Source organism: Pongo abelii, chromosome 7 (assembly GCF_028885655.2).
Source record: "Pongo abelii isolate AG06213 chromosome 7, NHGRI_mPonAbe1-v2.0_pri, whole genome shotgun sequence".
Classification (NCBI taxonomy): Eukaryota; Metazoa; Chordata; class Mammalia; order Primates; family Hominidae; genus Pongo; species Pongo abelii.
The window spans coordinates 96,094,441-96,120,169 of NC_071992.2; the positions used below are offsets into that span (position 1 = coordinate 96,094,441).

The 25,729-nt window shown below is 40.4% G+C and overlaps 1 protein-coding gene across 1 annotated transcript in view; it reads right to left on the reverse strand.

Annotated features, from left to right (window-relative positions):
- ZNF704 (zinc finger protein 704) overlaps window positions 1–25,729 on the reverse strand; it is a 243,044-nt gene that overhangs the window by 190,086 nt on the left and 27,229 nt on the right. Inside the window, exon 2 of the mRNA XM_024251403.3 lies at window positions 324–565. Within this exon, the coding sequence (XP_024107171.2) occupies window positions 324–565 (242 nt within the window). The remainder of the gene's footprint in view (window positions 1–323; window positions 566–25,729) is intronic.

Below are 25,729 nucleotides of genomic sequence, written 5' to 3' on the forward strand. Positions count from 1 at the left end.
CAGTCCTACTTAATGTATGCTCAGTCCTCTATATGATGTTTCATCCTATTTTTTTGCATTTATTCCTTTGCTCTTTATTATTCATTTATTAAAATTGAATAAAACATTCTTTTCTAGAGCTACAATAGTTCCAACTACAGCAGCCTCAAAGTCGGTTCTGAAGAGTAAGGCCACCTGCTCTATTTCACACAAGCAATAGAAAAAAATTCTTGGCAGAAAACCTTTCATATGTCTACATACTGAAGAGAGTCACTGGCAGAGATTATGCATGCTCTCCACCAACTTCCTGGGGCAGACACATGTGAGATTTAATGTTCCCTTACCTTGCTGGAGGAACATCAATGTTGGAGGAAACAACTTTTCTTTTTTGCTCAAGGAGACAGATGGAGCGAGTGTTTTCTTTTTCATGGTCAAGGATCCGGCTGGCTTTTTTGGTGTCTGCTGTTTTCACATCTTCCTCCATGGCCAAGGAAAACACGTGTTGATGAGACATTTTTTTACTACAGTCACGTTTTAAGTCCTCTGACTGAAATGTGAAGGTCATTTCCCGCTTAATGCTCCCCACCTGTGAAATGAAACACAGAAATTCTTACTCATACCTCTAATTTTTTAAAATGTAAAACATTATTGTTTTATCTCCCACAACTAAGAAAATTCAAGTAAACTCTTAAATATTTCAGTCTGATTATCATGTTTAATAGACGAGAGCTAATGTATAAAATCAAACTTTCTTTCTGGCTAATAATACTGGTCTTAACCACACTCTGTAGTTCATGAAGAATCGTTTCTTATCCTTCATCCCCAGCAGTTAAGATTTTTTTATTCATTTATTTTAATTTTTTTATTATACTTTAAGTTCTAGGGTACATGTGCACAACGTGCAGGCTTGTTACATATGTATACATGTGCCATGTTGGTGTGCTGCACCCATTAACTCGTTATTTACATTAGGTATATCTTCTAATGCTATCCCTTCCCCCTCCCCCCAACCCATGACAGGCCCCGGTGTGTGATGTTCCCTACCCTGTGTCCAAGTGTTCTCATTGTTCAGTTCACACCTATGAGTGAGAACATGTGATGAACTCATCCTTTTTTATTGCTACATAGTATTCTATGGTGTATATGTGCCACATTTTCTTAATCCAGTCTATCACTGATGGGACATTTGGGTTGGTTCCAACTCTTTGCTATTGTGAATAGTGCCAAAATAAACATATGTGTTCATGTGTCTTTATAGCAGCATGATTTATAATCCTTTGGGTATATACCCAGTAATGGGATGGCTGAGTCAAATGGTATTTCTAGTTCTAGGTCCCTGAGGAATCGCCACACTGTCTTCCAAAATGGTTGAACTAGTTTACAGTCCCACCAACAGTGTAAAAGTGTTCCTATTTCTCCACATCCTCTCCAGCACTTATTCTTTCCTGACTTTTTAATGATCGTCATTCTAACTGGTGTGAGATGGTATCTCATTGTGGTTTTGATTTGCATTTCTCTGATGGCCAGTGATGATGAGCATTTTTTCATGTGTCTGTTGGCTGCATAAATGTCTTCTTTTGAGAAGTGTCTGTTCATATCCTTTGCCCACTTTTTGATGGTGTTGTTTGTTTTCTTGTAAATTTGTTTAAGATCTTTGTAGATTCTGGATATTAGCCCTTTGTCAGGATGGAAGTTCCAAGATGGCCGAATAGGAACAGCTCCAGTCTACAGCTCCCAGCCTGAGTGATGCAGAAGACAGGAGATTTCTGCATTACCAACTGAGGTACCAGGTTCATCTCACTGGGGCTTGTCAGACAGTGAGTGCAGCCCACAGAGCAGGGTGGGGCATCGCCTCACCCGGGAAGTGCAAACGGTCAGGGAATTCCCTTTCCTAGCCAAGGGAGGCCATGACAGATGGTACCTGGAAAATCAGGACACTCTCACCCTAACACTGCGCTTTTCCAATGGCCTTAGCAAACAGCACACCAGGAGACTATATCCCGCGCCTGGCTCGGAGGGTCCCACGCCCACAAAGCCTTGCTCACGGCAAGGACAGCAGTCTGAGATCAAACTGCAAGGCGGCGGCAAGGCTGGGGGAGGGGTATCAGCCATGGCTGAGGCTTGAGTAGGTAAACAAAACAGCTGGGAAGCTCAAAGCTGGTGGAGCCCACTGCAGCTCAAGGAGGCCTGCCTGCCTCTGTAGACTCCACCTGTAGGGGCAGGGCATAGCTGAACAAAAGGCAGCAGAAACTTCTGCAGACTTATACATCCCTTTCTGACAGCTTTGAAGAGAGTAGTGGTTCTCCCAGCACGGAGTGTGAGATCTGCGAACGTACAGTCTGCCTCCTCAAGTGGGTCCCTGACCACCGAGTAGCCTAACTGGGAGGCACCTCCCAGTAGGGGCTGACTGAAACCTCATACAGCCAGGTGCCCCTCTGAGACGAAGGTTCCAGAGGAAGGATCAGGCAGCAACATTTGCCATTCTGCAATATTTGCTGTTCTGCAGCCTCCGCTGGTGATACCCAGGCAAACAGGGTCTGGAGTGGACCTCCAGCAAACTCCAACAGACCTGCAGCTGAGGGTCCTGACTGTTAGAAGGAAAACTAACAAATAGAAAGGACATCCACACCAAAACCCCATCTGTACGTCACCATCATCAGACCAAAGGTAGATTAAAAACCACAAAGGTGGGGAGAAACCAGAGCAGAAAAGGTGAAAATTCTAAAAATCAGAGCGCCTCTTCTCCTCCAAAGAAATGCAGCTCCTCGCTAGTAACAGAACAAAGCTGGATGGAGAATGACTTTAACGAGTTGAGAGAAGGCTTCAGACAGTGGTAATAACAAACTTCTCCGAGCTAAAGGAGGATGTTCCAACCCATCGCAAAGAAGCTAAAAACTTTGAAAAAAGATTAGACGAATGGCTAACTAGAATAAACAGTGTAAAGAAGACCTTAAATGACCTGATGGAGCTGAAAACCAAGGCATGAGAACTACGTGACGCATGCACAAGCTTCAGTAGCCGATTTGATAAAGTGGAAAAAAGGGTATCAGTGATTGAAGCTCAAATGAATGAAATGAAGTGAGAAGAGAAGTTTAGAGAAAAAAGAGTAAAAAGAAACAAAGCCTCCAAGAAATACGGCATTATGTGAAAACACCAAATCTATGTCTGACTGGTGTACCTGAAAGTGACAGGGAGAATGGAACCAAGTTGGAAAACACACTGCAGGATATTATCCAGGAGAACTTCCCCAACCTAGCAAGGCAGGCCAACATTCAGATTCAGGAAATACAGATAATGCCACAAAGATACTCCTCGAGAAGAGCAACTCCAAGACACATAATTGTCAGATTCACCAAAGCTGAAATGAAGGAAAAAATGTTAAGGGCAGCCAGAGAGAAAGGTCGGGTTACCCACAAAGGGAAGCCCATCAGACTAACAGCAGATCTCTCGGCAGAAACTCTACAAGCCAGAAGAGAGTGGGGGCCAATATTCAACATTGTTAAACAAAAGAATTTTCAACCCAGAATTTCATATTCAGCCAAACTAAGCTTCATAAGTGAAGGGGAAATAAAACCTTTACAAACAAACAAATGCTGAGAGATTTTGTCACCACCAGGCCTGCCCTAAAAGAGCTCCTGAAGGAAGCACTGAACACGGAAAGGAACAACCAGTTCCAGCCACTGCAAAAACATGCCAAATTGTAAAGACCATCGAGGCTAGGAAGAAACTGCATCAACTAATGAGCAAAATAACCAGCTAACATCATAATGACAGGATCAAATTCACACATAACAATATTAACCTTTAATGTAAATGGGCTAAATGCCCCAATTAAAGGACACAGACTGGCAAATTGGATAAAGAGTCAAGACTCATCAGTGTGCTGTATTCAGGAGACCCATCTCACATGCAGAGACACACACAGGCTCAAAATAAAGGGATGGAGGAAGATCTACCAAGCAAATGGAAAACAAAAAAAAAAGCAGAGGTTGCAATCCTAGTCTCTGATAAAACAGATTTTAAACCAACAAAGAACAAAAGAGACAAAGAAGGCCATTACATAATGGTAAAGGGATCAATTCAACAAGAAGAGCTAACTATCCTAAATATGTATGTACCCAATACAGGAGCACCCAGATTCATAAAGCAAGCCCTTAGAGACCTACAAAGAGACTTAGACTCCCATACAATAATAATGGGAGACTTTACCACCCCACTGTCAACATTAGACAGATCAACAAGACAGAAAGTTAACAAGGATATTCAGGAATTGAATTCAGCTCTGCACCAAGCAGACCTAATAGACATCTAGAGAACTCTCCACCCCAAATCAACAGAATATACATTCTTCTCAGCACCACACTGCACTTATTCCAAAATTGACCACATAGTTGGAAGTAAAGCACTCCTCAGCAAATGTAAAAGAACAGAAATTATAACAAACTGTCTCTCAGACCACAGTGCAATCAAACTAGATCTCAGGATTAAGAAACTCACTCAAAACCGCTCAACTACGTGGAAACTGAACAACCTGCTCCTGAATGACTACTGGGTACATCACGAAATGAAGGCAGAAATAAAGATGTTCTTTGAAACCAATGAGAACAAAGACACAACATACAAGAACCTCTGGGACACATTTAAAGCAGTGTGTAGAGGGAAATTTATTGCACTAAATGCCCATAAGAGAAAGCAGGAAAGATCTAAAATTGACACTCTAACATCACAATTAAAAGAACTAGAGAAGCAGCAAACACATTCAGAAGCTAGCAGAAGGCAAGAAATAACTAAGATCAGAGCAGAACTGAAATAAATAGAGACACAAAAAACCCTTCAAAAAATCAATGAATCCAGGAGCTGGTTTTTGAAAAGATCAACAAAATTGATAGACCGCTAGCAAGACTAATAAAGAAGAAAAGAGAGAAGAATCAAATAGACACAATAAAAAATCATAAAGGAGATATCACCACCGATCCCACAGAAATACAAACTACCATCAGAGAATACTATAAACACCTCTATGCAAATAAACTAGGAAATCTAGAGGAAATGGATAAATAACTGGACACATACACCCTCCCAAGACTAAACCAGGAAGAAGTTGAATCCCTGAATAGACCAATAACAGGTTCTGAAATTGAGGCAGTAATAGCCTACAAACCAAAAAAAGTCCAGGAACAGACGGATTCACAGCCGAATTCTACGAGAGGTACAAAGAGGAGCTGGTACCATTCCTTCTGAAACTATTCCAATCAATAGAAAAAGAGGGAATCCTCCCTAACGCATTTTATGAGGCCAGCATCATCCTGATACCAAAGCCTGGCAGACACACAACAAAAAAGGGGAATTTTAGACCAATATCCCTGATGAACATCGATGCAAAAATCCTCAGTAAACTACTGGCAAACCAAATCCAGCAGCATATCACCAGGCTTATCCACCACAATCAAGTTGGCTTCATCCCTAGGATGCAAGGCTGGTTCAACATACGCAAATCAATAAATGTAATCCATCATATAAACAGAACCAAAGAAAAAAAAACATATGATTATCTCAACAGATGCAGAAAAGGCCTTTGACAAAATTCAACAGCCTTCATGCTAAAAACTCTCAATAAATTACGTATTGATGGGACGTATCTCAAAATAATAAGAGCTATTTATGACAAACCCACAGCCAATATCATACTGAATGGGCAAAAACTGGAAGCATTCCCTTTGAAAACTGGCACAAGACACGGATGCCCTCTCTCTCCACTCCTATTCAACATAGTGTTGGAAGTTCTGGCCAGGGCAATCAGGCAGGAGAAAGAAAAAAAGGGCATTCAATTAGGAAAAGAGGAAGCCAAATTGTCCCTGTTTGCAGATGACATGATTGTATATTTAGAAAACCCCATCATCTCAGCCCAAAATCTCCTTAAGCTGATAAGCAACTGCAGCAAAGTCTCAGGATACAAAATCAATGTGCAAAAATCACAAGCATTCCTATACACCAATAACAGACAAACAGAGAGCCAAATCATGAGTGAATTCCCATTCATAACTACTTCAAAGAGAATAAAATATCTAGGAATCCAACTTACAAGGGATGTGAAGGACCTGTTCAAGGAGAACTACAAACCACTGTTCAACGAAATAAAAGAGGACACAACCAAATGGAAGAACATTCCATGCTCATGGATAAGAAGAATCAATATCGTGAAAATGGCCATACTGCCCAAGGTAATTTATAGATTCAATGCCATCCCCATCAAGCTACCAATGACTTTCTTCACAGAATTGGAAAAAAACTACTTTAAAGTTCATATGGAACCAAAAAAGAGCCTGCATTGCCAAGTCAATCCTAAGTCAAAAGAACAAAGCTGGAGGCATCACACTACCTGACTTCAAACTATACTACAAGGCTACAGTAACCAAAACAGTATGGTACTGGTACCAAAACAGAGATATAGACCAATGGAACAGAACAGAGCCCTCAGAAATAATACCACACATCTACAACTATCTGATCTTGGACAAACATGACAAAAGCAAGAAATGGGGAAAGGATTCCCTATTTGGTAAATGGTGCTGGGAAAACTGGCTAGCCGTATGTAGAAAGCTGAAACTGGATCCCTTCCTTATACCTTATACAAAAATTATTTCAAGATGGATTAAAGACTTAAATGTTACACCTAAAACCATACAAACCCTAGAAGAAAACCTACGCAATACGATTCAGGACATAGGCATGGGCAAGGACTTCATGACTAAAACACCAAAAGCAACAAAATTTTGGCAACGAAAGCCAAAATTGACAAATGGGATCTAATTAAAGTAAAGAGCTTCTGCACAGCAAAAGAAACTACCATCAGAGTGAACAGGCAACCTACAGAATGGGAGAAAATTTTTACAATCTACTCAGCAGTTAAGATTTTAACAAAATCCCTTCTAAGGCCCTATGATAAAGAAGTCTGGATAATTTTTCTTATCATTTGTAACTAAATGTAATGATGATTATGATGGGAGACAAATATAAAATTAAACCTTAATGAACTGAATCTTGTTACTTCAGACTTTGTGAAACTGAAAAAGGAGACTGAAGCTAAAGAAAGGTTTCTGTAAGGTAATTGGTACTGTAAATGAGGACTGGAGAAAACCAGTTAAAGTCCTATTGTACAAAGATAAGTCTATCTGGTAATCTGGAGCCTCACTAATCAGTGGGGTGTATTTCAAAATATGCACAATCATGAGACATTTCATGGGCCTGTGATACAATCCATTTCCTCCAGTGGGGTCATCTGTGAAGTCAGTAAATCTTCACTCTCCCATTTAAATAGAATATATGCTTGTTTCTTTTCAATTTTCAGTAGGAGAAAAAGCACAAAGGCTTTAATCTAATAGATTTAGATTTATAGAATCTAAGGCCATAAGCATAAATCATTTTCAGAATACAAGGAGACTATGTGTGTTTGATAATAGCAGAGACTGGTAAAGGAAGGTATTAATGACTAGAAATCCTCAGACTAAAGGAAAACTGAAATACATGTGTGCTGGAGTCATGGCATCTGCCCCAACATGAGACTTTCCAGAGTCCAGGGATGACTTGGGCCTTGGAATCCACTTGGCTGGCATGGATCTTTCCTATGACACATAGAGCACTACACAGAGCTCCATTCTCATCTTGGCCTCTCCTATCAGGAAGAAAAGAAGATTCTCTTCGCATGGTTTTCCTGTCAGACATATACTCAGCTCCACAGGAAGATAGTCACCCACTTTGGTTTACTTGTAACTCATTAAAAACTCACAATATTTCTTAGGCTGTATTAATGAAATCAAATAAAGATAAAAGAAAATCTAGTGTCTGTTTTTAAGTGTTCACTGTTTTAATGACATCAATATACAATAGAAAGACATAAAATATTTCAGACTTCCACAAATGAAACAAATGATAAAAATGTGTTTAGAAAATCAACAGATGTAAGGACAAGTATGTTAAACATCCATCACTAGTCAATGCGCTGCGTAACTCTCTCTGCCTGGAGGTAGGGGGAGAGGGGAGAGTTTTTCACTTCTCCACCAGTCCATTCCTAACCTATGTTACAACAAGAAAACTCTAAACAACAGGGATAAAAAAAGAAAACAAAGGCCTAGTTTTGATGATTATAAATTGCTTCTAAGTGTCAAGTATTATGTTAATTAAATATTTAAGTATTCACAGTATTAAGTTGAAACAAAAATTGACATCCATGCCTCCCTTGGGGCCAAATGGATTGGTTAAATGAATTCTATCCAAAGTTTAAAGGAAGGAAACAACATTACAGGAAGTCTAGCTTTTAGCTTCAAAAATTTAGGAAAAAAAAAAACCTGAAGCAAATTAATGCAAATAGAATACATTTCCTATAGAAATAATGTTATAACTGTATGTCATGCTCTTAGCCAAGGCTTCATAATAAAATATAGTAATATACAACAAAGCAAGCTATAAATCTTCTATAATACTTTCTAAGTAAAAAAATTAATCTCTCAATAGTAATCAGAGAAATTTAGCAATGTAACGGATTTTAAAGAAAATTTAGCCCAGACTTCTTATTTAAAAGTAGAATTAAAATGATCAAAAAAGGACCAAAATAACTGTAAAGATGAGCAAAATATTTTGCACACTATGAATCATGGGTTCCACCATTTGTAATGCTAGCGGAAGGGGCAGATGGCAGATGTAGATACTCATTATATCACTATGCTTTAAAGCATGTATATATGTATCACATGTTCTTTTTAATGTTCCTTTATTCATATCAATTATTATATTTAAGACACACACACACACACAAATGAGAGCTCACAGGAGAGGAGAGAGTAGAAAGCATATATAACATTAAGTCTTAAGAAGTTGGGCTCAGAAATGGCCCAGAGAAATAGGGTGGTGGCTGGAGGGGACGATGGACAAGAGAGAATTTTAAGACAGGAGGTAAAAGAGTATGTTGTATACTGAGGCAGAATGGAAACGAAGGGATGAGCAAGGGCTGGCAGCAGCAGTAGAAGGCGACAAGGCTCATCTGGCTATTGCAAATGAGCACTGACTGGAACCTACATTAGCTTAACAGAAGAAAGAAGCAAAAGGAAAATATAATTCCATTCATATGAGATTTCCAGAAAAGGCAAATCTACAGAGATAGAAAGCAGATCAGTGATTTCCTGGGACTGGGGGTGGGAGCAGGAACTGACTGCAAATGGGCATGAGTGAACTTTTTGGGGTGATGTTGGACTAGACTGTAGTTTTTGGGGTGTCCTAGGACTAGACTGTAGTGATATCTGTATGAGCAGTAAGTTTATTTAAAATTATTGAATTGTATCTTACAATGGGAGGAATGTTGTGGCATTTAAATTATACCACAATAGAGCTGAGGAAGGAAGGATGGAAGGACGGAAGGAAGGAAGGAAGGAAGGAAGGAAGGAAGGAAGGAAACCAGAGTAACTAAGGAAGGAAGGAAACCAGAGTAACTATTGATATAGAGGGTGTGTTTCTTTCTTTTTTTTTTTTTTTTTTTTTTGAGATGGAGTCTCGCTCTGTCACCCAGGCTGGAGTGCAGTGGCACAATCTCAACTCACTGCAACCTCTGCCTCCCAGGTTCAAGCAATTCTCCTGCCTCAGCCTCCCAAGTAGCTGGGATTACAGGCACCCGCCACCACACCCAGCTTTTTTGTATTTATAGTACAGACGGGGTTTCACTGTGTTGGCCAGGTTGGTCTTGAACTCCTGACCTCGTGATCTGCCCACCTCAGCCTCCCAAAGTGCTGGGAATACAAGTGTGAGCCACTGCACCTGGCCTAGAGGGTGTATTTCTAAGAACCCCTAGAAACAAAAATTTGGAAATTGTGATGCAAAGAGATAGCCACCAAGTCTATGGATCTTAAAAACAAAACCAAAGAAAACAAAATAAAACAGAGATGGCATGGCAACCCAAGCTGCTGCAAGCAGTTGTGTATTAAACCCTAAACACTGGTCAAATGAGGCTAAAATTCAGTTCCCATTCAAGCCACATCCCCAGGCTTCCTTACTTTGGATGAGGGACATTTTTCTGATCCATGCACCTGGAGAGCAACTTTTTATACTTCATCTGTCCAAATAGGGTGCTTTTATTTATTTTTTTCCCAATTTGTACAATGCCTTGGTGACAAAACTGTTCCTGGTGATCTGCAAGGTCTAGGCTAAATTAGCTTGCTGCTTCTTTGAAGCTGGTATCAATTATGCGATTCATAAATATGAGCTGATATTCTTGTTAATGGAAAACTTGAGACAATCTGAAAAATCACTCTATGCTATAGGTCCTAAGCTGGAAAAGTGTTCAATGATAGAAGACAGCCAGAAAGAACAAAAAAATCTGATTAGAAGGACAGAAATCAACAGCAGCATTAAAGCTGGTAATGGCAAGAGAAAGAAGAAACAGTATGCACAGCACTAACAAATGAAGATGCTCACCTTTTAGGGTAAATGGGGATCTACCAAAGAAGGGAGGGCTCTCACAGCTATGGGCTTCCTTGTAAGGACCAGGAAGAGAACATAACATAGGTAAGAAACTGACAGCTTCCTGTAGGAGAGAGACCTAAGTGGCAGGGAAGAGCTGATGTTGATGTTCAGATTAATTTCCCCCACACTGGGATTGATTTAAAGAACTTGCTTTCCTAACACTATAACTTCTATTGCTTATCAGCACTTTGTAGTCATATTGTACTACAATAGCTACCATCAAATTCCTTCTCCCTACCCAACACAGAAGCTCTTCAGTGTATCCCAGACATACACATTATTCCATATAATTTCTTGCAAGGGAACAAAGCTTCAATGTTCAATTATATGAGAATACCACCAATTACTGAGTTAACGGACAAATAAAACTCAGAATTTTCATTCCAATGAACAGCTTTTGTTTTCCTAGAAGAAGATAAACAGTGTATATATAAATATGATATACTTGGGGAAATTGCCATTTTTTTTTAACAAGAAGTTAACAGTATCTATTTAAGTCCTGAATTTCTCTAAATGGTATCCTTTGTAAATTCGATGCAACTTCCTAAGACAGAGACTGAAGCTCATCATTTCTTCTCGACACAAAAACATCTGGTTTCCATAGGAAGATCATAACAGTGCATCAGAAAAGAGAATGTCTCTGACCTCAGCCCACTTATTTGATCAACCCTTCCTTCTGCTTACACTCAAGTACACTCCGGGCCACCTTAATCCTCACACCTTTCTTACAGATTTACAGTAATGAAATGCTAAAAAGCATGTGTGAACATTCAACTCTTGGAAACTGTCCTCAGTTACTCATCTCAACTCAATCAGATTTGAGGAGTTGGCTCTGGAGATTAACAGGATTTCCAGGAATAATCTGAAAACAACCCATTTGCTTTCTGGGGCTTTCTGGATAGTAAAAAAGTAGTTTAGAAATTCTAAAAAAAAAAAAAAAAGGCATGAAATTTGGGCCACAGCAAAAATCACTCTTAGCAAACAATAAGAGGCTAGTAAGAGGAACACTTGGCTGAGCAACTCTTTAAGGCCCTTCCACTCACCAGGAAACCATAAAATCACACCTGAAAAAGTTTATAAAATATTTCTTTTCTATTTCAGATTATTCCCCTCCACATCAGGATTTAAAGAACTTGCTTTCATAACACATAATAAGACACATTACAATTTGGTGACTGATGACAATGATACATCAACCACTGTGTGGAGTGCAAATCAGACCCAATAGATTTAAAATATGTTACAAAAAGATAAGCAAAACTGATATTAATAATAAAAACATTTGATTCTCTCAATTAATTTAAAATACTACTGCTGGCCAGGCGCGGTGGCTCATGCCTGTAGTCTCAGCACTTTGGGAGGTCAAGGCGGGTGGATCACGAGGTCAAGAGATCGAGGCCATCCTGGCTAACACGGTGAAACCCCGTCTCTACTAAAAATACAAAAACAAATTAGCTGGGCGTAGTGGTGTGCGCGTGTAGTCCCAGCTACTCAAGAGGCTGAGGCAGGAGAATCGCTTGAAGCTGGGAGGTGGAGGTTGCAGTAAGCCAAGATCGCGCCATTGCACTCCAGCCTGGCGACAGAGCAAGACTCCGTCTCAAAAAAAAAAAGAAAAAAAATACTGCTAACGATCATGTTCAAAGAAAGACCAGAACCTTAGAATAAACTGATAAAAAACGGACACCCAAAAACAGTCAACAGAACTCTACTCCTTATTTTAAATTACATTCTTCAAATTTCATGCTAGGTACACAGAAAAATATGTTGGATGGCAAATCTATAGTCCTAATGAATGGCTATAATAGAACCACTTTAAAAACAATCGCTTCCAATTACTAGCCCATTGATTATATTATTCCCTTAGCCCTCTGAAACCAATGAATTTTGTTGACTGATTTTTCCTTAAGTACATACATGATTTTTCTATACCAAGACAGAGGAACTGGCTGATGAAAATCAGACTGGTTTGGTAGTAGTGGTGATGTAACCATAATAGGTCTGTTGCCCTATGTGCACAGTAAATCAATACACCGAGACACCAGGTTGCACTGGTTTAATCATAGGGCTGCCAAACAAGGAAATGGGAGGAGACCTCAAATCTGTCTGCCAGAGGAGTTTGGGGATAGGGTTTTTAGGGGTTTTGGAATGGGCCAAAGTGTGGAGATTGTTGACATCAGCTGTTCTACTGGAATTCAAGATCTGTTTAAGCAATTCTTAAATGGAAGCCTATGATTCTAATGTCAGAGGTCCTATCTATCTTGAGCAAAAGCCTTATGATTCTAATGTCAGAAATCCTACTAGCTGGGCACGGTGGTATGTGCCTGTGGTCCCAGCTACTCGGGAGGCTGGGGTGGGAGGATCACTAGAGCCCAGGAAGTCAAGGCTGCAGTGAGCCGTGATTGTGCCACTGCACTCCAGCTAGGGTGGCCGAGCAAGACCCTGACTCAAAAAAATAACAACTACAACAAAAGAGAAATCCTATCTATAGGTACAGTGGGGATGCAAATGGTCAGTATCTAGTGTTCCATGACTTTCAGTTACAAAAAAAAGTGAGTCAAAGGAAACCCAAATTAATGCTTAATTACAACAATATTTCTGTCCAAAATTCTTGTTAACCCCGTGAGGGCAGCTTCAATGATGGAGTAAGAAGTAAAATTCAGCATGGTAGAGTTGAAGCCCTGTGTTACGTTTTGGCATCATATGTCCAAACCACACAACTACACTATCTCAGGAATCAGTGTTGTTAATGCTGGGTTTACTACAGCAAGTTTGTTTGTTTGTTTTTGTTTTTTACTTTAAGTTCTGGGATACAAGTGCAGAACATGCAGGTTCGTTACATAGATATACAGGTGCCATGGTGGTTTGCTGTACCTATCCGCCCGTCATCTAGGTTTTAAGCCCTGCATGTATTAGGTATTTGTCCTAATGCTGTCCCTCCCCTTGCCACCACCTGCCCTGGCAGGCCCCAGTGTGTGATGTTCCCTTCCCTGTGTCCATGTGTTCTCACTGTTGAACTCCTACTCATGAGTGAGAACATGTGGTGTTTGGTTTTCTGTTCCTGTGTTAGTTTGCTGAGGATGATGGTTTCCAGCTTCATCCATGTCCCTGCAAAGGACATGAACTCATTTTTTTTATGGCTGCATAGTATTCCATGGTGTATATGTGCCACATTTTCTTTATCCAGCCTATCACTGATGGACATTTGGGTTGGTGCCAAGTCTTTGCTATTGTAAATAGTGTACTACGGCAAGTTTTAACTTTAATATGTTGACAATTTAATATTCAACAAAGCGTGACTTGGTGTGCTGCATGGAAGATTAGTCAGCAGCACACTTAGGATAGAAAGTTATTGGAAAAGTTGGTAGTGGAAGACTGCTTGGCTAAAGTTTCAAGCCTTTTATTTACATTATGCAAGGGAGACACACAACTTGGGTATTTTTTTAAAAAAATCCTTTCTGAAAAGGCTTGGATAGAAACATCCATTTCTGTAAAGTCCAATACTAAATTTAACCTCAGCTAAATTCACTTGTATATTTTTCCCAACCATATGGTAAGGACTGTAAACCAAAATGCATGAGACACGTCTCAATCAATTTAGAAGTTTATCTTGCCAAGGTTAAGAACCTGTCTTGAAGAAAACAACATGACACAACAGGAACAGTCTGTGACCTGTGCCTTTCTCCAAAGATGATCTTGAGAGCTTCAATATAGGGGGAAAGTAGGCTGGAGGGGAGAGAAGGAGGGTAGGTAATCCACATGCTGCAAGAGAGAAAGAGCAGGGAGGGGACGCGTCAGTTACATATTCGTCTTGAGCTCAGTAAATCAGCACTTCATACAGGATAGGGTGAACATAGAGTAGCTACATGTGGAGATATTTAACCTTTATCTGTAGCTATCTGCTAAGGAACAAAAGGAAAAGCAGTTTCTTGCACGACTCAGCTTTCAGCTTAATTTTTTCCGTTTGGCATAGTGACTCTTTCACAGGACAGAGGGAAAATCAATTATCAGTGTGGATTAATCTTATTGAACTTAACTTCAGGATACAGAATTTCAAATATCACATTAGTTACTTAGATATTTTATTTGTTTTATATAATTCAAAGTTCAACTCACCCATTCACACCCAATCCATGTAGAAATCCTGTGAATTTTATCTTCAGAATATATCTAAAATCCGATCACTTCTTACAACCTCCAGTCACCATCCTGGTTAAGCCACCACTGTCTCTTACCTGGATTTGTACAATAGTCTCCTCCCTGGAGCCCTGTTTCCACTCCTGCACCACCTCCCATGACCCCCAGTTCCTTCTAATGGTAGCCAGACTTATCCCTTAAAAATCAGGGTCAGATCATGCCCCTCCTTGGCTGAGAACCCTCCAATGGCTCCCTATTTATTCAGCATAAAAGCCAAAGTCCTTGCCTCCAAAGCCGCACAGGATCTGGTCCGCCTCTATCCGATTTGCTCCCTCTCCTACTTCCTCTCTTCACTCTCACGGCTACCCCCAGCCTTGCTGGCTTTGAACATGCCAGGCATACCCCTGCATCCAGGCCTTTTTACTGGCTTCCCCATCTTCCTGCAGGGTTCTTCCTTCAGATACCCACATTGCTTGCTTCCTCACCCTTTTCAGTCTTTGCTCAAATGTCTCTTTCTTAGTGAAGGCAACCCTGACCACCCAATTTAAAACTGCAATGTTCCCCTCTCCCTCCTCATTCCCCATATTCTATTCTATATCAGCTACAGAATTATCATTCTAGCCAGGTGTGGTGGCTCATGCCTGTAATCCCAGCACTTTGGGAGGCTGAAGCAGGTGGATCACTTGAGCTCGAGTCAAGACCAGCCTGGGAAACCTGGCAACCCCCCGTCTCTACAAAAAATTAAAAAATTAGCTGGGACTACAGGCATGGTGGCATGTGCCTTTAGTCCCAGGCTGAGGTAGGAGGATGACTTACTTTAGCCTAGGAAGTTGAGGCTGCAATGAGCTAAGATCACACCACTGCACTCCAGCCTGGGCGACAGAGTGAGAACCTGTCTCAAAAAAACAAAACTAAACTAAACAGAATTATCTTTCCACAGCACTATAGTTCTATCATTCTGCAGGACTTATTATTTTCTTACAAACTGCATAATTATTCATTATGCTTATTGTCCAAGCTGCTCCACCAGAATATTCGCTCCATGAAGATAATAGGCATTTTTTGCTTTGGATACTGATGTATCTCCAGGAGCTAGAAAAGCATCTGAAACAGCATGGGCACTCTTGTAGCATTATTACATAAATGGAGTTTCAGGTGCAGATACATGTTATATGGTGGCACCTACTCATAAAAGTCTAAGGAGGATAGATGCCAAGTTTCTAGGGCTGCAAAAGTGTGGGATCACAGAATCCCTCAGGCTAAAAGCAATTTCCTAAGCTACTGAGAAGGAAATAGTAAACTGGGGGAAATAGTAATTTGGGGGGAAGAAATAGGTATAATACAAGCACAGAATGGTCACCATCTCAATTTTTTCCTTATCAAAGTATTCAACTTTAGTGCATGGAGAACTTTGCCTCCAGGAATACAAGCCTTATTTTATAATAAAATTTATGGAGAAAATTGGGTTTATTCTATTTTTAAATTATGGGACTTTGAACCTTCCCTCTGCAAATATCACCAGGTTAATACAGGATAGACCTGTAGAGAGATCAAAAGGCAAATTTTCAGAAGCAAGACATGGTTAAAGTTAGATAAATTTCAAAATCCTGGGAAATGACTATTCCATCCTCCAGGGTGAATTGTTAGGGGCAGACCATCGAACTGCCTTGGTCCCCAGGTATGCCCTAAACACTTCTTCCTCCCTTTCTATGGATCACAGGAAATCTAGCCCCCTACTCCCCCAATGAGGTTTAACATTTATAGTCAAGAACAATCATAATGATAATAAATACCAACTTTACTTCTTCCACATTTAGTTTATGGTGACTATTTTATGCAGATGGAATTTGAGCCCCACCCAGTTATTTCTTTTCGAAGGAGGCCAAGCAGCTGTTCTACTGAAGAATAGCTGGACTACTGATGGTCTGTCCATTCCAATAGCTATGATGGCCACACAGGGCCCTCTGACTGCCACTGCCACAGCCAGAGCCGGGGACCCTGGACACAGAACGGAACATCTATCTTTGACTTTTCCCCACTGGAGTTTCTGCCAAGGGATCCCACACTCTCCTCATCTGAACCCTACCTAAACCTATCATACAGCAACAGAAGGGTTGCTCTAAAGATCACCAACTTTTCCACACCCCCTACTAGAGCCGACCCTCATCTCCCCAGAGCCCACTCTCATCTTAGACTCTACTCAGCTCCCCATCCTCGCTGGCTCAAATCCCAGGCACAAACACACAGCAAGAGAGAGATTCATGGGAACAGAAGCAGTATGCCAGAGCTCAGCTTCTTCATGGGTTAAATAGTTCATTGCAGCTGGCCTGGGAATCAACAGAAACTTTAAGACATAGTTTCTCTGACTAAACCACACATTTCAAAAACGCAGTTAGAACAGAACCTTTGGGCAAGTTGGAGAATGTACTTCTGATATGTATAAATAAAAGGCCAAATCAGTTCTCAAAAAAATATATATTACACAATTTCTCTGGGCAGAAACAGGGCCAACTGAATCCTTTCTTTCAGGAATCTGATCTGAGAGACCCAGAAACTGATGTCAGTTAGTGGTGCTGGCTGGTGGTGATGAAGAAGCACAGACTGAGGCAGTGAGGGTGAGCAGGCCAGGCCACATGCACACAAGAAAGCAGAGGAAACCAGGAAAGAGCAAGGGCAAGGAGGAAAAGGAAAAGGGGGGAGGAGGGGGAAGAGGAGGAAGAGAGCAGACCCTGGAGGAGGAGGAAGAGTCGGGGAGGGGGAGGAGGAGGAGGGGAGCAGACCCTGGAGGAGGAAGAGGAGGAGGGGAGCAGACACTGGAGGAGGAGGTGGAGGAGGAGGAGGAGGGGAGCAGACACTGGAGGAGGAGGAGGAAGAGGAGGAGGTGGAGGAGGAGGAGGAGGAGGAGGAGGAGGCGGCCACCCAAGGTGGCAGTGGAGGCAGTGGCAGGGAGCAGACCCTGGAGGAGAAAGGGGAAAGGAAGGAGGCAGAGTGGAAGAGGAAGAGGGCAGCAGACTCCGGTGGTGGCGGAGAAGGAGAAGGAAGAGGAGGAGGAGGTCAGCGGACCCTGGAGAGAAACAGAAACAGAAACAGAAGGCAGGAGAGTCCTGGGACAGACCAGCAGTAGTGGGAGCTGCCTCTTCCCACAGAGCTCCAGGCTGAGTTTGCAGAGTTCCGGCCCAGAGGCCTGGCTTCGGCTGTCTCTGGGCTTTAAAGTCTTGATATCCTTTTTCATAATTGAAATTCCCACCCCACCCACTGCATTTCACCTTTCTTTTTTAAGATATATGAGCTGGTTTCAACTTCTTTCAATAAAAATAACTGGACTAACTAATCTAATGCCTCTAATTCCTTTGGCAATAACAACTAGAAATACAACTTTACAAATTCATCAGTGGTTGCCACAGTCTAACACAACATCTTTAAAGTTTCAGAGCAGATTAGAAGCAGATTTTAAGTAAAAAAGAATATTGATTGCTGAAGGTTCTTCCTTCAAATACATTTCATTTAAAATACAATTTTTCATTCCTTTGGGCAGTAAACAGCAGGTGAAATTAAAAACTCAAGTGAAAACTAATGAACTCACATTTTAACTTGTATTGTGCTAATTCACAGATAGCCAATTATTTTTACTAGCTGCACAGATGACTAAATAAAATCTGTTAATAAATGCAGCTAGAGTGTATTCAAGAAATTAGGCAATACATTTAGAATAAATTTGCATATCTGCTTATCATAAATGTAATTCTTTATAATAGAGGTCTTACTGGTATATAAGAGAGTAGATAGAAATGACTATGAAGGAGAAACACTTCCTGCTTCAACACTGAGGCTTTCATAAGAAGGGAGATGGCTCCAAAGAAGAACTGTGTTAACCCCTGACAGATGACTGTAGGAGGACCTTAAGATAAAAAGACATGCTTGAGGGGTTCCAGCCTGCTCCTGATCCTTCCTGCCTGTCTTCCTGCCTGTGGGCTCCGGGCTGCTAAGCCAGCCATAATGAGAGAGAGAGAGAGACAGAGAGAGACAGAGAGAGAGAGAGAGTGTAAATGAATACATAAATACAACAGACACACGCACATCTCCTGGTGGTTCTGCTCTTCTGTTAGAAGCATGACTTGAGATAAAGCATTTATTTATGCTTTAACCATCTCTCTCCCCTAGTGCTTCAGAAACCATTTAGAGGCAGAGAGCAAGTTTTGCTCAGTTTTGAATCCCAGGCACCTGCAATATCTTTACCTGGCATACACTGGGTGCTTCATAAATGTTTACTGAATTAATGTAATTAAGTGAAGATAATATGGCAATGAGGCCAGCCTGCAAGAGCTGAAAAAAAGATCTGTAAAATCAGGAGACAGAAGTGATTGCTACCCCATACTCACAATACTCTAAAGCAAGCTTGTCCAACCCATGGCCCGCGGGCCGCATGAGGTCCAGGATGGCTTTGACTGTGGCCCAACACAAATTCATAAACTTTCTTAAAACATGAAATTGTGTGTGCGCGTGTGTGTGTGTGTGTGTGTGTGTGTGTTTATTTTAGCTCATCAGCGATCATTAATGTTAGTGTATTTTATGTGTTGCCCAAGACAATTCTTTTTCCAATGTGGCCCAGGAAGCCAAAAGATTGGACACCCCCGCTCTAAAGTATACAGAGGACAAAATGACAACAATAATAGTAGTAACAATCATAATAATAACAGCTCCAGTTACTAAGCCCTTACTAAGTATAAGACACTTCATTAAAAATTGCTTCATACATATTATTTCACTCCAATACAAGAAAATCCCCTGATCCTGCTCAACTATCGCTCCTCTTCTCTATTCCCCATCAGTCGAGTTATCAATAGAGTTGTCTCCCCAGGCTGTCTTTACTTTCCTACCTCCTATTTACTCTTCTATTTATTGTAATTGATTTCTACTTCCATCAAAACAACAACAAAACCAAACCAAAAAACCATGCTTTCTCCAGGGTCACAAATGAGCCTATCACTAAGTTTAATAAACACTTTTCAATTTCCATTTTAAACAGTACTAAACACAATTAGCTCCCTTGAAGCATCATATTTTCTCAGCTTTATAGTAGCTGTACCATTCCCAATTTGTATTTGCAGACATCAGACTTCCCTAGCTGGCTTAAAAATAAAGAGGATTATTGATAGTTACTCAATCTCCTAGAAGCCTGGAGAATCAGGCTGGGATAATCAACAAGACAACTGCACATAGCCAGGAGAGAAGTCCAACCACATCACAAGTCTGAGCTAGCAAGAATACCCCGCACTGCCTCCCACCACAAAGGGTCTGAAAGCTAGAACTTCCACCACAGATGCCTGGGTAGTACCAGGAACCTTTGCCACTGTGTTTGCCAAATCTCTTCTGCACATGGCAACGACCTCACTGTCTTCCTTGTGCTTCTTGTCACACACATCATATGGATGCACAATCTTGGAAGAAACCAAGTCACACACAGAATTCTAGCTACAGGGCATTCTAGGAAATTTAGGCCACAGCAGCATAGGAAAATACACGGCAGAGGTATTAAATGAGCCAATCTACAGTATCTGCCACACCACCATATGTTTCTGCATTTCTTTTTTTTTCCCTTTGCAGCCTCCTCTGTCTGCTACCCCCAACATATATTTTTCAATCTGTGTACTTCTCTCTATTTCTATTGCTATCATCATTTTTCACTTAGACTACTGCAATAACTTCTCACTTCCACTCTTAACTTGTAAGAATCCACGTGTTATTGAGAGAATCAAATAAGAAAGATGTTGTAACTTTAATATGTCATATAAAAATATCACTGCAAATAGACTTGTTCTTAGTTATAAATATTAAATTTTTAAACATATCACTTAAGTAGATAGCTACCCCTCTGGCATGAACTCAAGGTGCCAGAGAGATCCCTAGCAGATATACATATCAAATGACTAGGAACGATGCCAGAAATTCTATCAATAGGTTTAAATCTCTTTTCTTTTTCTTCTTCTTTTTCTAGAGAAAGGGTGTCGCTCTGTTGCCCAGGCTGGAATGCAGTGGCATGATCATAGCTCACGGCAGCCTCAAACTCCTGGGCTCAAGATCTTCCTGCCTCAACCTCTCAAATGCCTGGGATGACAGGCACATGCCACCACTCCTCGTTTAGTTGTTTAATTTTTTAATTTTTTCTAGCGATTGGGTCTCCCTTTGTCGCCCAGGTTGGTCTTGAGCTCCTGGGCTCGTGATCCTCTTGCCTCTGCCTCCCAAAGTGTTAGGATCACAGGCATGAGCTACCGTGCCTGGCCTAAATCATATTCATATCACTAACCCAGTATTCCTGGCTAAACTATAAATATCCCAGGAAAAGAGTCTTTGTTTGCTGCAAAATTGTATAAAGCTGGAATCAAATCCCAGCCCTACCCCTTACTAGGTTGATCTGGAGAAAGTTTTTAACCTCTCTGCACTTCAAGGTCCACCCCCAGTCCTCATCTATAAGACAGGGAGAACAGGTTAGCTAAAAGGATCCAATGGAAATACCTAGTAAAGTAACTGATAAATAGGCAATGAACTGTAGTTCTGGTAATACCTTTACTGAGAATTGGTTTGCAAGACTGATTAATATCCAATGTGATGGTTAATGAAGAATGAAGCATTCTAGCAGTCTGACATGGGCCCCCTGTGTAAAAGGGATCGCACACACAGAGAAAAAAGAAGTACTATTGGGAGAGAACAGGGCTCTGCTTAAACAGAACAGTATGGGCCACCAGCAGCAGTGAGAGACAGGTAAGGCCTCTGGGAGCCTTCAGTCGGCAGTGGGTCATAAGAAAATAGAAATAGTGATCAAACCAGGAAGAGAGAATGAAACCCATTCTCACTCTTTTAAAAGCTTCTGTTTGGAGTGAGCCCAATGGGGAGCCATCAGTGTCTCTGATGTCCGTATCATTCTACTATACTTCCTTAGCTCAAACCACACTCAAGAAAGCACAGGAAATCAGAACCACAGTGGAAGATGGATGAGAAGCTGGAAGAGGAAGTGTTCAGGAATGGCACACCATTCTTTGTCTTATTCTATGTCCCAGAGCTCGTTCAGCAGCAGCAGCAATCTTCCTTAAACCAAAGGGATCCATGCTTGGATCTTCTTCACAGAGGACAAGCCTGCAAGCCAGATACCATTTCCCTGCTAACATCCTGCTTTCATCTTCAACTCAAGAGGTGAGTCAAAAGACAACTCTACGTTAGCTAAAATGTACCTACAGCTCTGTACCACCGCTAACGATGTAGAAGATACTATTTTCCACCAATATTTCTCATATATTTGGCCTATAGACTGACTCAATGAACAATTTTGTAAATGCAAGAAATTTATTATTCATTTGTATTTTCTAAGATGATGTCATTTAATTTAGTACTTTGAAAGACAGAATCTGTAGACGGTGGGATTTTATAAGTAGTCTTACAGACTTCTTACACTTACATTCTCCTTACAAATAAAACCATGTGGCCCTGACAGCCCTAGCACAAGAAATGAGACTTGGCTGGCAGCCAAATAGTACTTATCATAAGACCATATACAGGGCAAATTATTACTATGTGTTTATGAATGCCAAAGGTCACACATTCTGTTTTTTAAAAGTTGAAGTCTCTTGTTCATGTGTTAGCATCTGAAGGATATTCCACAACAAGAAGGTAAAATATGCAAAAGCCACAATTTACACTCTAGCTTCAAAAGGCAAATAAGTTGTTTACAGCCAGAAACATGTACATTATTCCAGGGAAACAGCAGACAAGTGATAGACACTATATAAACACCTTCTGTATCTCTGTGTAACACACAATTTTAAAGTATATGCTAATACATTAATTCCCAACTAAAACACCTCTTAATTTTCTTATTTAAAGATCATTTTCATGGAACTCTTCATAAAAGAGGTTGTATGAAAGACTTCAAAGAAGATAAAAATTGTAAAGCTTGAATATTTATGCCAGCCCACACATACACCAGTCTCCTTTTTTCCCAGAGATAATAAGGAACAAAGATATTTTAGTAGACCTTTGAAAAGAGCATTCGCTTGAAAAGTCATCATGAATTCAACAAATATTTTTGCTAGGTATTGTAAGCACAAGGGAGGACAGTGAAATATATATATATTTGTATATATATGTACATACACACGTATATGTGTGTGTCACTAAAAGTCTATGTTCATGGAGCTTAACATGCAGTGGAAAGAAGGGGCACAAATAAAACAATCACACAAGTATAATATGAAAACCTCAACAAGTGCTCTGATAGGCCCATGCAGACTATGGGCACACAAGGGAGGAGAAAAATCAGAGGTCTGGGAAGGCAATTCTGAGGAAACGTCTTTGTCAGCTCAGACCACTACAACAGAATATCAGACTGGGTGGCTTATAAACAGAAATTTGTTTCTCACAGTTCTAAAGGCTGGGAAGTACAAGATCAAGGCACCAGCAGATTGGGTGTCTGGTAAAAACCTGATTCCTGTGGTTCACAGACAGCTATCTTCTCGCTGTGTCCTCAGATGGTGGAAAGAGGGCTACCTAGCTCTCTGGCTTCTTCTTTTAAGCACACGATCCCCATTCATGAGCGTTTCACCCTCATGACCTAATCACCTCCCAAAGGTCCTACCTCCTAATACCATCACACTGGAGATTAGGTTTCAACATATGAATTCTTGAAGGACACAAACATTCCGTCTATAGTGCTTCCCTACCACAACAACCAGATAGGGCAGAACAGGTGGCTTTACCATTACACTCTGGAAGTCAGGAATCCAAGTAGGTGTTTAAAGATTTTAAGGCAGGAACCAAAAGCTATTTTTCTTATTTCATCTTGGAATGAAAATAGTTTTTAAATTTTAGAAACCTACCTCCAAATTAAACATGCTATTAAAATTTTATGTAGACACAATCAAAAGTTATAGTTTAAAAAATCTTTTTGAATGAGAAGCTTGAATTTTTTTTCTTCTCTTTTTATTTATTTATATATTGAGACAAGGTTTCGCTGTGTTGCCCAGGCCAGTCTTGAACTCATGGGCTCAAGCAATCCTCCCATCTTGGCCTCCCAAAGTGCTGGTATTACAGGCATGAGTCACTGTACCCAGCCTGGAATATTTCCTGATTTTGATTTCAAGAAAGTCTGAGTACTTGAGGTGCTTACCATGAAGTGATCTGAATGGAAGTTACAGAACTATTCTATTCCATTTCTTTATTATACATTTCTGCTCCCCTCCACAAATTTTTAGCCTTTCAAGAACATCAAAAAGTAATATATATAGAATAAAAATATTATAGCATGTAGGCTATGCCCTTCCTCACTCTTATACCTCCCCTAGAGGTCCTTGCAAACACTGAGTGGTCAGTTGGGCTGGTTTCAATGCCAATGCCAAATCCAATACAGATAATTTCCTGCACTTGCACTTTGATTTCCTCACACCGGAAGCTGACTCTGGTGATAAGAAGAGTCTTGGTTACATTTAGGAAGTTTCAACATTTGATAAAAGTAGTGCTGATCCAACTTGTGCTACTCACCTTTCTTCCACTATTTTCCTGGCTTAAATCAGATCAAAAAGAGTTAGCATGCTCCAGTATTCTGCATCCCTCTGTTAAGGAAAGAAATACTCTACATGTCAAGATGTAAACTTCTGCAATTGTTGAGGATTCAGAAGGTCTTTCAGCAATGATGAAGAAATTATCAGTCTTAAAGATTGTGGACTTTACTGGTAGTAAAACGGTAAGAAGCTATCCGCAGAACCATGAATTTAGACTTGCTAATAAAGTATGATTCTGAAGCACAAGAGGCACACCCAAATACACCCAAACAGAGGAAGAACACAAAATATCTGCAAAATTACAGCAATCTAGGGCCATTTGATCCAGATATTAATGGCTTGAGCAATGCAAGAGTCCCTGTATTAAAACACACATTGGTGTCTGATGTTCCTAATTCACCACTGTTTATTATCCTCAAGGGACAGGGAAGCATTACTTCAGAAGATTTTAATAAAAATCGCTAAAGTAAAATGGATGGGCCCATCTCCTCTGCCATACTAAAAACTATCTGACACTATTAATTCCTGGTAATATTAAATAAAGGGTATATTTTTATACTCTTTAAAGAATCGCTTTATTTTCTATGCTGCTGAGTATTGTGTATAATGTTCAAGATTTTGAAGAACGAATCACACTCAACTATCTTGGATTTTCATCAGGGAATGCTGCTCATGAATCATGCCTGATTAAACCAGTTTTTTGATTTTGCAGAGATTTGCCTCTCCACCTAAGTAATGCAGGCCATATCACTGATGTATTCAATTCATTGACTAATGACTTGCACATCTTCACTGATATTTTTTAGTAGTTGCTCTTGAGTAAATCTTACATGTGGTTTCCAGCAGCAACTATTCATTTCCTAAGCAGATAACCTTAAGACATAATTGATATTTTATCTTAGAGGGTAAGAACTGAAAGACATTCCAGACTTATTGAGTAACCCAGCTTTTTAAAGAGAGATTTCATTCATACACACACACACACACACACACGTGTTAATTCTTCTACTTTGAGGATTCTATTACCAGTTCATTTAAAAATGACCAGGAGACCTTTGAGGTTTAATGGGGAAGGGCTAAATATACTCCCTAAAGTCAAGCAACAGTCTTCCATGGAAAGCAAAATAAATAAGTCAATCAGTTAATTTTAACATTGTCAAAGCTCTCAAAGACGGAGGTATTTTCTAGGCAGACTGTTGAAGTGGTCATGTTTTTGGTTAATAAGTTCTTCTTTAGGTTGGACTTAAAACTTCTCCAGAAAAATTTAACTCCATTTTTACTCATTTCAACATCATTAGAGACAAAGAATAATTAGTCAATATTGTTGTAGAATTTCAAACTTCTAAGGAACTCCTAAAGATACCCAGCTCAGCAACATTGCAGGATACAAGATCAACATGCAAAAAACAGTCACATTTCTATATACTTACAATAAATGTGTGGAGACTGAAGTTTAAAACACAGTACCAGGTTGGGCACAGTGGCTCACGCCTGTAATCTCAGCATTTTGGGAGGCTGAGGCAGGCAGATCACCCGAGGTCAGGAGTTCAAGACCAGCC